This window comes from Cherax quadricarinatus, chromosome 9 (assembly GCF_038502225.1).
Source record: "Cherax quadricarinatus isolate ZL_2023a chromosome 9, ASM3850222v1, whole genome shotgun sequence".
Classification (NCBI taxonomy): Eukaryota; Metazoa; Arthropoda; class Malacostraca; order Decapoda; family Parastacidae; genus Cherax; species Cherax quadricarinatus.
The window spans coordinates 19,635,461-19,650,129 of NC_091300.1; the positions used below are offsets into that span (position 1 = coordinate 19,635,461).

Below are 14,669 nucleotides of genomic sequence, written 5' to 3' on the forward strand. Positions count from 1 at the left end.
GGGGAGGGAAAAGTGTAAGGGACTGGAGATGAAGTGTGGGGGGGGACAGAAGAGGTAGAAACCTGGGAGGTGACAGAAGAGGGAGAAACTTGGGAGGGGACGGGGGTGGAAGGCATAGTACGAGGAGGAGGGTGAATCTCCACACTTGTAATAGAGCCAGAGAGAGGGGAAGAACTAGGTACAGAGACTGGAAAGGTAACGTGTGGAGGTGGAAGAAGGGAAGGAAGGGGCAAAGAAGATTTGAGCAATGTGGATTTTTTGGACTTCTGAGTAGAGGGGCGATTGGTATTAGGTGTCGTACGAGGTCTTGTCGATACTGGGGCTTGTGAGGAAGGACGCGAAGATGCGAGAACAGACTGAGTTGTAGTCGGGACGTCAGAGCCAAGGACAGCAAAAGGATTAGATGCCGTAATGGCTATGGGAGGGGTAACAACAGAGGAGGCTGCAGAAGATGGGACCCCAGAAGTGGGGGGATGTTTGGAAACACGAGAATAAGAAACACGGGGTAGTCTCCCTTGGAGGCGGAGATGAGTAACTGCCATAGCATAAGGGAGACCTTCTGCCTCTTTGAGGCAACGGATTTCACGTTCATTTAAGTAGACCTGGCAACGGCGGGAGTACGAAGGGTGAGCTTCATTACAATTAAGGCAAGATGGAGGTTGACTGCAAGATGTATTAGAATGGTTGTCGGCACCACAGACTGGGCATTCGGCCATAGATCTGCAATATTTCGCTGGGTGACCAAAACGCCAGCAATTTCTACATTGTTGCGGTGTAGGTATCACCTTTCGAACTTGTAACCGATGTCCCGCGACATATACAGAGGACGGGAGTTCTCGGCTGTCAAAAGTTAAACGAGCCACATTGCAAGGGTAACGTCTCCGCCCCCGGGCAGGAAGGACATAAGTGTCTACTTTGAGGATTGGGAGATCCTGGAGTTCCAGCTGTTCAAAAATGTCATTGCCACATGACTGGAAATTCTGTTGGACTATGGTATGGGGCAGAATGACAGTACCACTACAAGAATTGAGAGAAAGATGTTTTTCAATAGTGATAGGAGTAGTATCGATATTCGAAAGGAGAGAAAGATCATGAGCTTGGGTAGCATTCTGGACAGTGACGATGCGCGTACCGCTCTTGAGAGCGTGAAATGAAATATCTCTGCCAACATGACGCAGGAGCGCTTTGGCAATACTATGGTCAGAAAGGTAGGCAGAAGAAGAAGTTGGTCTTAAAGTAAAGAATTTAGTCCATTGTGTGGTCCGAAATTGAGCGTGGAGAGGGAGTGCTTGACGTGTCGGTCGTTTCCGAGTAGAATGGGAAGGTAACGACGGAGCATCATCAGGAGATTGACGTTGGCGTTTAGGAGTAGGACCGGAGTTGGTCCGGCATGAAATGGGTGGGCGATTCGAAAATTGCCGTACCGTAGAGGGAGAAGCCGGAAGCATAGTCAAAGGAGAGCGGAGTTCAGACAAATCGAAGGAGTCAGTCGAAGCCCCGGTACCTGAAGCGGGTGAGGAAACAGCACCAGCAAGAGGTACAGGGGCATCAGGAGTGTCCGAAGAGTGGTCTAAACACAAGGCAGGGTCAGAATGGGGTGCGGTATCAAGAAGGGGCCCGGGGGTAGTGGTTTCATGGACTAGGGCTGCCATGGTTAGGTTACTCCTTTGCTTTTTGTTTTTAAGAAAAAAAAAGAAAGAAGAAAAGAAAATAAAAACAAAAAAAAGAATAAAAAAAGGGGGGAGCGGGGAAGAATAGTTCCCAGGAGGAATGAAAGGGCCGGAAATCTCCCTCCGCGCCCAAGAGGACTCGACACCGCTAGTAGCGCAGATGCAGCATGGAACCCGTGCCATACCCTACCCTTCATGCCAGTAAACCAGCAATCCGGGATAGCAACCTCACATCTGCCGAGCTACCTCGGTGGACAAAAGAGAGGGCGGCCGGATATCCGCCACAAAGCATACCTCCTTCAGCCACCACCCCCGGAATCCGAAAGGTGGCTTCCAGAGATACACCCGTCGCCCAAAAGACACCCAAAGCTACTCCGGGATACCGGAGAGGGATCGGGACATCCCTAGGCAATCCAGATTCCACGGCAAACTACGCCACCGCCAAGAAACCTCAACGGAATGGGATCGACCCCGGTGTCCTTTCCCCTACCTAGGAACTAGCGCGCCTGTGGGAGAAATCACGAAGGCTAAAAAGAGGAAGGGCAAAAGGGAGGGGTGAGGAGGAGGAGGAGGAATGGAAAAAGGGGAGGATGGGGAGGATGGGATAGGGGAGGGGAGAATGGGGGGTAATTAGGTTCGGTCTGAGGAAGAAGACCGACAGGGCTAATTCCTCAGACCAAGAGCCTCTTCACCACGCCAAGGAGCCCCCCTTGAAGAGGCCCTAAATCAAGAGCCTCTCACCAACATCAAGGAACCTTCCATGAGGGGCCTGACACCTCCAACAATCGTTGATCAGTTTCATGGTAACTGCAGTATCATCCACCAGTTCCACTCGTTGCTTTTTAAGCCAATAGTACTTACGTGCAACTTTCCTAAATTGTTATATATATTTTTTGTCTTTTTCATTTTTTTTTTTTTGGGTTAATTTGTAATAAAGGTGTTTTGTCATACTTTTATGCTTATTTTGTTAAATATATATTATACTAAAAAAAGAGGTATACTTTTCCTTGACAATAGATATGCTTGAGGATGGTGCATGTATGTATTGGAACAGGCCAGCACCTTTCTTAAAAAAATAAAAAATTCGTTCAGTTAAGACAGTGGGATAAAGATAAGAGGTCGATACAGCTAAATAAGAAAGTTACTGAATGTGTGGATTGAGCGGATAACAGGGGTGTTGCATTTAGTGATCTTGTATGGAAATTAGGTAAAGAAAAAAAAAAAAAAAAAAAAAAAAAAAAAAAAAAAAAAAGAGGCCTTCATAAGTAAAGCAGAAAGAGGTCTTCAAGTGTTCATTTAGTAATGTATGGTTCAACAGTTTTAAAGTGCATTAAATTTAGTGGGGAAAGTGCATATGCAGACCACGTGAGAAATTTCTATGCTACATTGTTTATATTATTCCATACTGTTAAAAATTGACTACAGGATAATTTTTAATAGAGAATGCACTCTAGGACTTGCATCAGCAAGAGAAGTGATGCACACCAGAATTTCAAGGCATGGTAGATCATTTGAAGTTGCTTCTGTGGATAGATTCCAAGTTATGCTACTAAATAAAATAAAAGTAAACGAGTGCAAGCCTATGCTTACTCGTCGTTCACAGAATACCCATGCTTTATGAGGTAAAGCCAAAACCACTTGCCTGATATTTCGCAGTTTAACACTGGAGCATGTTTGAGGCCTATTAGGGCCATACCAACCCTCTCTAACACTTCCAGATCACCTTCCAATAACCACAATATACATATGTATATACTTTTTTTTTTTTGGGGGGGGGGGGTGCAGCATCTAGAACATAAATATTTTTTTCATGTTCTGTACACTTTGAGATTACAATTTTCTGGAACGTGACCTGTGCAAAATGAGTACTGCATCAAATAAGCAATAGACTTGCTGGTCATACTGTGCTTATGAATAGGTAAGTACAGTCTGAGGAATGAGAGTTAATGATTTTTCATCACAGGAAAGGTTGCTCTAATCCCTAAAAGGAAGTCTCTCACTGATATCAAGGCACCTCCCTTGAAGAGGCAGCCAGTTGGGCACATACCCAATGAAACATGATATACAGGTTAGCAGTGCATGCAAGGAGTGTCACTGAACAAAACTTGTGGTGAGGTATTAGTCTAGGGAAATTACATTTTACTAGTAAGAATTCACATAAGGTACTTGATGCCTAATCAGAAATAGCGTGTACATTGTGGATTTTTAATGATACATTAGGAGTCGTACAACAATAGCAATTCGAGTGCTAAACCTATAAGGGTCATGCGACACAGTGGGTAGGGGTGTGCAACAGGTAGGAACTAGTGAAGGTGGGAGTTAGTGCAGGATTTTAATTATTAATTGATGCAGTAGGTTAAATGTCTAATAAATCAGAGAAAGAGGGTTTCAAACATGGCACTTTTAGTGGTCACTGTGCCAGGACAGTTAAGACTGTCAGAAATGAATCAGCACCAGGGAATGGAAGGCAATGAGGTTCAACCTAAAGCAGGACATGTCAGTCCTTGAATCAGGATCCCCTCACCATCAAGACCATCCTTTAAAGGGACTCGATGTAGATATGGAAATTTATAGATGTTTAATTTTTTTTATCATATTGGCCGTTTCCCACCGAGGTAGGGTGACTCAAAAAGAAAAAAAAAAAAAAGCCCAAAAAAGCAAGAAAGAACTTCCATCATTCAACACTTTCACCATCACTCATAGTCACTGTCTTTGAAAAAGGTGACACGACATCTCCATTGCCTCCAGCCGCCTCCTCACTGCAGCATTTATAACTCATGCTTCACACCCATGTAAGTGTGTTGATACCACTATACTCTTGTACATTCCCTTCTTTGCCTCCATGGATAGCACTGTCTCCACAGATACCTCAAAGCACCACTTGCATTTTTTCCTTCATCACTTCTATGGTTAACTCTATCCTTCATAAACCCATCTGACAAGTCAACTCCCAAATATCTGAAAACATTCACTTCTTCCATACTCCCTTTCTCCAATGTGATACCCAATTTTTCTTTATTTAAATCATTTGATACCCTCATCACCTTACTCTTATCTACATTCACTTTCAACTTTCTACCTTTACACACACTCCCAGACTCATACACTAACTTTTGCAACTTTTCTTTAGAATCTCCCAAAAGCACAGTATCATCAGTAACTGTGTCAACTCCCACTTTGTATTTTATTCCCCATAATTTAATCCCACCCCTCACCAACACCCTAGCTAGCATTTACTTCTTTTACAACCCCATCTATAAATATATTAAACAATCATGGTGACATTACACATCCCTGTCTAAGACCTACTTTTACTGTGAAGTAATCTCCCTCTCTCCTACACATCCTAACCTGAGCCTCACTATCCTCGTAAAAACTCTTCACAGCATTTAGTAACTTACTACCTATTCCATACACTTGCAACATCTGCCACATTACTCCCCCTATCCACTATCATATGCCTTTTCCAAATCCATAAATGCAATGAAAAACTTCCCTACCTTTATGTAAGTACTGTTCACATACATGCTTCAATGTAAACACTTGATATACACATCCCCTACCCACTCTAAAGCTTCCTTGCTCATCTGCAGTCCTGCTCTCTCTCACCTCTAATTCTTTCAATAATCCTACCATACACTTTACCTGGTATACTCAGTAAACTTATTCCCCTATAATTTTTACCATCTCGTTTGTCCCCTTCCCTTTATACAAAGAAACTATAAATACACACTGCCAATCCCTAGGTATCTTCCCCTCTTTCATACATTTATTAAACGAAAATACCAACTACTCTAGCACTATATCCCCCCTGCTTTTAGCATTTTTGTCATGATCCCATCAGTTCCAGGTGTGGACTTAATAAAAGTATTAGTCAGAGGGTCACCCCTCTGGTGAGATGGTTTGGTCATTTAGAGAGAATGGATCAAAGTAGAATGACCTGGAGAACGTATAAATCTGTACGGGAAGGACAGTGGGATAGGGGTCATCTTCGAAAAGGTTGGAGAGAGGGGATAAAGGAGATTTTGTGGGAGAGGGGCTTGGACTTCCAGCAAGCATGCATGAACGTGTTAGATAGGAGTGAATGGAAATGAATGGTTTTTTGGGACCTGGTGAGTTGTTGGAGTGTGAGCAGGGCAATATTTCATGAAGGGATTCAGGAAAACAGGATTTATATATGGCCTGACTTGAGTACTGGAAATGGGAAGTACAGTGCCTGCACTTTAAAGGAGGGGTTTGGGATATTGGCAGTTTGGTGGGATATGTTATATATCTATACAGTGGACCCTCGCTTTTCGTTAGCATCGGAAGTTGTAATTTTCAAAAATCGTAACTTTTTTGTTTTGTCAAAACACTGACTCGCAAATAGTCGTTCGTCCCAAATGTGTACACACGGCCCCGAGCGGCCCCACACTCCATTCCCAGCCAGTGTACCATTGCTTACCAGCAAGTGAGGATGATCCCATTCGTTCATACGGTACATTTCATAATACAGTGGACCCCCGCATAACGATCACCTCCGAATGCGACCAATTATGTAAGCGTATTTATGTAAGTGCGTTTGTAAGTGTATGTTTGGGGATCTGAAATGGACTAATCTACTTCACAATATTCCTTATGGGAACAAATTCGGTCAGTACTGGCACCTGAACATACTTCTGGAGTGAAAAAATATCGTTAACCGGGGGTCCACTGTATATTCCATTCATTTTAGTGCTTGTCACTGCTAAATAAGCCACCATGGCTCCAAAGAAAGCTCCTCCTTTGGTAAAAAAGGTGAGAAACATGAGAAACACAATAGAATTCAAGAAAGACATCACTGAAAAATATGAAAGTGAAGTGTGTGTTGCAGAGCTTGCCATGTTCTATAACAAACCCCATACTACCATCGCTTCCATTGTGGCCAAGAAAAAGGAAATCAGAGAAGCTGTTGTTGCAATAAGGGTAAACTTGCTCACAAAAATGAGATTGCAAGTGCTCGAAGTTATTGTTGGTGTGGATCAACAGGAAACAATTAGCAGGAGATAGTGTTATGCAGTTGATAATCTGTGAAAAGGCAAGGCAGTTGCATGACGATCTTGTAAAGAAAATGCCTGCAACGAGTGCTGATGTTAGTGAATTTAAGGCCAGCAAAGGCTGGTTTGAGAGATTTAAGAAGTGTAGTGGCATACACAGTGTGGTAAAGCATGGTGAGGCTGCCAGTTCTGACAAATATGCGGCTGAAAAATATGTGCGTGAATTCAAGGGGTACGTAGAGGCTGAAGAATTCAAACTCCAAGAAGTGTTTGTGAAGAAACAGGCCTCTTTTGGAAAAAATGCCAAGGAGGACCTACATCACACAGGAGGAAAAGGCACTAGCAGGACAAGCCTATGAAAGACAGGTTTACTCTTTTGTTCTGTAGTAATGCTAGTGGCGATTGTTTCAAAGGTGATTTGATGTGACCTTAAGACACTCGACTGACCCTAAGAGAGTTTTGGAAAGATCACTTCAGTATCCTCCATTGCATAAACCTTATAGATAAGGCTTGGGAGGGGATGACTTCCAGGGCTTTGAACTCTGCTTGGAGAAAACTGTTGCCAGATTGTGTCCAAAAGAGGGAGTTTTAAGGGTTTGGGACTGACCCCAAGGACCCTATGCTAGTTGTGGAATCTGTTGTGGCATTCGGGAATTCCATGGGGTTGGATGTGAGTAGCGAGGTTGTGGAAGAGTTAGTGGAGGACCACAACAAAGAGCTAACCACTGAAGAGCTGCAAGAGCTTCATCTGCAACAGCAACAGACCACAGCTCAGGAAATTACTTCAGAGGAGGAGAGAGGGAGATGGAAGGTGCCTTCTTCAGAGAATAAGGAGATTGTGCAATGTGGATTAGGATGGAAAGATTTGTGGAGGAACATCACCCTGACAAAGCTCTTGCAAGCCGTGTCGGCTTGCAAGAGCAAGAAATTTTAAAGAGGTGCCAGAAACAGAGCTCTCTGGATAGATATTTAGTGCCACAGGTGTGCAGTGACTCTGAAGCTAGTCCTAGTGGTATTAAAAAACAAAGAAGGGAAGTAACCCCAGAAAAGCACTTTGTACCTGAAGTTTTTATGGAAGGGGATTCCCCTTCCAAACAGTAATTAATCCATCCTCTCTCCTCCTCCTGTCTTCCATACACTACGAAGAATCTTCAATAAAGGTAAGTGCCAGGCTATTATTGTTTATTCTTCATGTCTCGTTTTCTGTGTAGGTAAATGTATATTTCGTGTAAAAAAAATTGTTTCAATACTTTTGGGTGTCTTCAGCGGATTAATTGGATTTGCATTATTTCTTATGGGGAAAATGGTTTCGCAAATCGGCAGTTTCGATATTAGTCACTCTGGAAAGGATTAATTACGAAAAACGAGGGTCCACTGTATATGCTTCTAAACTGTTGTATCTGAGCGCCTCTGCAAAGACAGTGATTATTTATGAGTGAGGTGAAAGTGTTGAATGATGAAAGTACTTTCATTTTGGGAATTTTCTGTCTTTCTGGGTCACCCTGCCTCGGTGGGAGACGGCCAACTTGTTAAAAAAAAAAAAAAATCTAAACTGATTCCTTTTAAGCATAAAGATAACATTTTGCTACGAAGTATTGAGCTTTTAACTAGTCTTTCAAACCAGGATTATCATTATTGCACCATACTAAGATGTTTTAGTATGGTGTAAAAATGTTATTCCTGGTTTGAAAGACTAATAAGTTAAAAGCTCAATATTTCATAACATAGCATCAATTGCATCTGCTAGAAAAATGACTGGATGGATAATGAGAACCTTCAAAACTAGGGATGCCAAGCCCATGATGACACTCTTCAGGTCATTTGTTCTATCTAGGCTGGAATATTGCTGTACACTAACAGCACCTTTCAAGGCAGATGAAATTGCTGACCTAGAAAATGTACAGAGAACCTTCACGGCACACACAACTGCGATAAAACGCCTCAATTACTGGGAATGCTTGAAGTTCCTTAACTTGTATTCCCTAGAACACAGGTGGGAGATGCATGATTATATACACTTGGAAAATCCTAGAGGGATTAGTACCAAACTCTCACACAAAAATCACTCCCTATGAAAGCAAAAGACTCAGCAGACGATGCAACATCTGTCCAATGAAAAGCGGGTGCCACTAGCAAGATAAGAGACAACACAGTAAGTGCCAGGGGCCCAAGACTGTTCAACTGCCTCCCAGCATACATAAGGGGGATTACCAATAGACCCCTGGCTGTCTTCAAGAAGGCACTGGACAGGCACCTAAAGTCAGTACCTGACCAGCCAGACTGTGGTTTGTACGTCAGGTTGCGTTTGGCCAACAGTAACACCCTTGTTGAGCAAGCCCTGATCCACCATGAGGCCTGGTCACAGACCGGGGCGTGGGGGCGTTGACCCCCGAACCCCGAAGCCCACTCCAGGTGATAGCAAAATATCTTTATGCCACAAAGGAATCAGTTTATTACATATATTTTTCAGTCTCAGATAAATTACCAGCAATGATCAGAGTAAAAAAGAAAATTACCCATTAAATGGTGCCATTGGCCAATTAGCAGTAATCAGAAAAAAGCAACAGCTACCATGTGCTAGGAACAGCACTGTCAAACACTTAATGAGGTAAGTGAGACCTCAGTGGAGCAGATACCTTTACAACAGACTATATTAAGCCTGTCGGGCAGGGAGGGGGGGCAAAGTTGTTAATAAAGGTATTTGCTGTATTCGAACGCGTATAACTTGCTCCACGTTGTTATTTACATACATACCATTACCGTTCCAGATTAGGTGGGGTAACTGTTGGCTCTATTGCAGGCCAGTTCAGCAACTGCATGCTTGCATAAAAGTAAACTGTATTATGGTAAGTGCCTCTATTCCATCATAAAACACATTAGCATCATACTAAATAGTTACTTCATAATGGTGAATGTATTCTTACGAGTACTGCCTTTGTAGGAAATAATTTTTATTTTACCAATGACAAAATGCTTATTGTACAGAGCACAAGGATATAGATATTACGGGAAACTGTCCCCACACATGCATAGTATTTTTAAATAGGTAAAAAAAAAAAATTCAAATTATTTTTATTTTCACATGGAATGAAATACACAGCTGTTCATATTTGCCATTACTGTATCTACAAAGAGAATATAGTATTAGAGAAGCCATATAACCATGATCATACCATTTTTAAATAATGTACAAAGAAGTTGCTCTCAAGGTGTTGGTGAAAAATCCTGAGCTCCCTGATAGCAGATTTAATTTACTGTTGATGCCAACAATGATGTATGTACAAGGTTATAATCTGTTTACTTGCCAATCTTTGGACCGAAGTAGAACTGAACAAGTCCAGATTCCTTTGCCTGAAAATATAAATATAATTGTTAGGGGGAAAAATTACATAAATTACACTAAAAATTTAAAGCAAAGCTCAAACTAAGATTTCGTGGAAAAATGGCAGTAAAGAGGGATGTTCACCTGTGTGGGTTGAGGGGCAGCTGAATGGAGGGGGCAAAATACTGAACATACTTTGAAAACAATCTTCATTTCATGAAAGCACTGTACATGCAAGGTGGATTGTAAAATTTTATTCAGTGACATCTGAACTCCACAGTACCATGACTGCCATAAATATTTTTTACATATTTCCTTAAAGAAAATTTTATAATATAGTAAACCACAAATTAGAGCAGAATCAGTGTACAATTGTCTTCCTACTGAAAAAATACAATTAAAACAATGTGTGAAACTTGGTACCCCCACCTCCATAAATTTTCCAAATCTGCTCACCAAGCCATGAGAGGTGCTCCCATTTCCCAGTTTTTCATGGCTCTTGCTAAGCAAATTGTGTTCACTAAACAGTATTCTTACCTATTGTTTTTCCCAAATTTATACAACTCATGAATGCTGAATTTATATAAAAATACCAAAACACTTGTATAAAAAATTTGAAGAGAATATACAATACAGTGGAATTAAGAAGACTTATGCAGACTATTTCTGAAAACTAATAAAAGTATCATAAACTATCATAACTGCACATTCCTGTGCCTTTAAACAGTGATGTACCTAGGTATATTTCTACAAATGTTAAACTTACTGGTGATCTGATAATAGTGAACAAGTGTTTAAACATTGTTGTAGTGGAGGCAAATTCAACATTTTCACTGAAAATGCCACAACACATCACCCAAACACATCACACATAATAGAAATTAACCAATAACTTTCCAAGACAAAATATTATTTGGTTAATAAAATGTGGGAAGATATTTAGGCAAGTCTTCTATATATCTGGTACCATTTAGTAATGAAATGTAGCTTATTTTTACAATGTCGACATGTTGAAGGGTCCAGCTGATGCTGCCTCACCAGTAAGCAGGGCTTACTGGTGAGGGCCGGCACAGCACATTAGTGATGTATCGGATGTTTGAATCCGCATCTGCACAATTTCTTACATCCACATCAACATCCGCACAATTTCTCGCACCTGCACCAGCAAAATAAGCAAGACATCCTCATACACATCCGCATCCACGGATATCTAAATGTTCACGTCCAATACATATCTAAAGATCTCCAACAAAGATAGTTTCCTCCCACATTCTTGTATTTTTTCTTTGCTTTGGCTTTATCAAAGCCATTTATCTTTGGTATGTTTGATATAGGTGTGATTTTCAATGTTTGGCACACGAGTATGTACTTTTATTTTTATGATGGTTATGAGGAGCATGTCAGCTGACAAATTTCGCTACATCTAACTTGATCCAGCAGGCCTACACTAATCTTTTAACTGTGTCCAATGTGCTAGTACAAAAGTGATGACTGTGTCAGATGTAATACAGGAGGGCCCCACTTTACAGTGCTTCGCTTTGCAGCATTTCGTTAATACAATAGTCCCCCTAAATTCGCGGGGATTACATTCCAAGACCACCTGCAAATTTGGAAAAACCACGAATTCTGAACGCAGTTAAAAAAAACTATAAATGCCTATTTTTAGAGTTTAAACCCTAAATATCCTCTCAAAACACTATAATTTCAAACTCAGCTTCATACATCACCCTTTAAAAAAAAAAATATGAAGATAAACCCATATACAGTGGACCCTCAGTTAACAACAATCCATTCCAGAGAGCTTGTTCTTAATCAATTTTATCGTTATCTGAATTTTCCCCACACGAAATACAGTGGACCCTCATTTTTCATAAGGCTCAAAAGTCGTAATTTTCGGAAATCGTAATTTTTTTTTTATCAAAACTGACTCAGAATCGTCGTTTGACTCACAAATAGTCATCCATCTGGGACGCGTACACACGGCCCTGAGCCGCCTCACACTCCATTCCCAGCTGGTGTGCCATTATCAGCAAGTGAAGATGATACCTAGAGTTCATACAATACATTTCATAATATTCCATTTGTTTTAGTGCTTGCAACTGCTAAATAAGTCACCATGGCTCCAAAGAAAGCTTCTAGTGCCAGCCCTTTGGTAAAGAATGTGAGAAACACATAATTTAAGAAAAAGTTTGTAGAAAAATATGAAAGTGGTGGTGGTAGCAGTTGTGATGGTGGTAGAGGGTGGTAGTGATGGTGGTAGGTGGTAGTGGTTGTGATGGTGGTAGTGGTTGTGATGGTGGTAGTGGTTGTGGTAGTGGTTGTGATGGTGGTAGTGGTGCCTTCTTCAGTGATTCTATTACTCCTCCAATGTTGTTGGAGTTATATAGGGCTGCAGAAAACACCGGCACCTCAGCTGCTACTTCACCACCATTATGGACGGCTTATGCTCTCAGTGGCCCTTATACACCCAAGAACTGCACACCTCTTGTGACATACATAATGACTATTTTATTCATTCTAGAGTATATTCCATGTTTCTATGTTATTAATATTGTTTATGTCATATTAATTGAATTGTGATAGATAAATAAGCCGTAGAGTTGATATTAGTGTCATTCTCCAACAATAAACTTTCCTCCCCTCCCTCTGCCCTGTCTGCCATACACCAACAAGTCTTCAATAAAGGTAAGTGTGATGTTAAATGTTCATTTATACATTTTATTAGTGCTTTACATTTATTTGGGATTCTTTTCTGCATGTAAATCTATAAGCTAGGGAAATGTCCCCTAAAGTGACCTAGTCCTTATGGAGGGGGATTCCCCTTCCAAACAATAACATCTCTTCCTTCTCTCCTCCTTCAATACAGGTAACTGTCATGTTGAATGTTTATTCTTTTGTGCATGTAAATCTATCTTTAAGGTAAAAATAAATTTTTTGTTGATACTTCTGGGTGTCTGGAATGAATTAATTGGATTTACACTATTTCTTATGGGGAAAGTGGACTCGCAAATCGTCAATTTCGATAATAGTTACACTCTCTGGAACGGATTAATTACAAAAAACGAGGGTCTGCTGTAATGGAAATCCAATTAATCCGTTTCAGACATCCAAAAGTACTAAACAAATTTTTTTTTACATGAAATATACATTTCCCTACAAAGAAAGCAGTAATACATGAAGAATAAAACAATAACATCACGCTTACCTTTATTGAAGACGTGGTGATGTATGGAAGACAGGAGGGGAGAGGACGGAGGAGTTTACAATTGTTTGGAAGGGAAATCCCACTCCATAAAGACTTCAGGTACCAGGTCCTTATCCTGGGTTACTTCCCTCCTTTGTTTTTTGAATGCCACTAGGACCAGCCACTGGACCCGTCACTCATAAAAGTTTTCCAGAGGTCTGTTTCTGGCGTATATTAGGAATTGTGTTGGGAGACACAAGATAGTCCTAATATCAGCTCCACGGCTTATTTATCTAGCACACTTTATCTAATATGACATAATATTAATAAAATAGAAACACGACATATACTCTAGAATGAATAAAATACGTCATTAAGTATATCATGAGTGTTGCTGTGTTGTATTTATGAAGGGATTCAGGGAAACCGGCAGGCCGGATTTGAGTCCTGGCGATGGGAAGTAGTGCCTGCACTCTGAAGGAGGGGTGTTAATGTTACCGTTTTATGACTGTAGTATAAGTACACCTCTGGTAAGACAGTGATGAGTGAACGATGGTGAAAGTTTGTTTTTCAGGCCACCCTACCTTGGTGGGAAATGGCAGATGTGTTGATAAAAAAACAAAATAGTGGCCCCCCCAGATATCATAATACGTATATTCAGTAATCGTAATTTTTTTTCATCAAAATAATGGCTCGGTGATCATCATTTAGCTCAGTAATAGTCATCTGCCCCGAACGCGTACGAGCGACCCCACACACCATTCACAGTCAATCTGCCATTGTTTATCAGTGAATGACCATCCCCCATCACCCCATGCATTCATACGATACATTTCGTAATATTACATTCTTTTTAGTGCCTGCAACTACTAAATAAGCCACCGTTGGCCCAAAGAAAGTTCCTAGTGCCAGCTAGCCCTCTGGTAAAGGGCTGAGAGAGAGGAAAGAATGTGCCTTCTTGAGTGATTCTGCGACATGCACGATACTAAAGCAGCAAGAGTCAATAAAGGCTATAGCGCCAGCCAGCGATAAAGTGTAGCAAGTTAAGTGATTAATCAATAGAAAAAGGACAGCACGAAACTGACTCCTCCAGTATTGTTGGAGTTATATAGGGCAACTGACAACACCGTCGCCTCTGCTGCCACCTTCACCACCACTACGTAAGGCTTATCTTTCAGTGGCCCTTATACACTCAACAACAGACAACACAACACTCATCACATATGCAATAACATATTTAATTCATTCTAGAGTATACTATATCATGTTGCTCCTATGTTATTAATATTGCTTATTATATAATATTAGATAAATTGTGCTAGATAAATAAGCTGTAGAGTTGATATTAGTGTATGTTGAACTATCTTGTCTCGACTCCAAACACACCCCTGCTGCCACAGCAATTCCTAACGTACGCCAGAAACAGACCTCTCTGGAACACTTTTTTGAGCAACAGGGATCTAGTGACTCTCAAGCTG

General features: G+C 41.1%; 1 protein-coding gene across 1 annotated transcript in view; it reads right to left on the reverse strand.

Moving 5' to 3' along the window:
- Positions 1-9,745: 9,745 nt before the first annotated feature.
- COX7B (Cytochrome c oxidase subunit 7B) overlaps positions 9,746-14,669 on the reverse strand; it is a 35,889-nt gene continuing 30,965 nt past the window's right edge. The window contains exon 3 of the mRNA XM_053772781.2: positions 9,746-10,036. Within this exon, the coding sequence (XP_053628756.1) occupies positions 9,983-10,036 (54 nt within the window). The 3' untranslated portion in view covers positions 9,746-9,982. The remainder of the gene's footprint in view (positions 10,037-14,669) is intronic.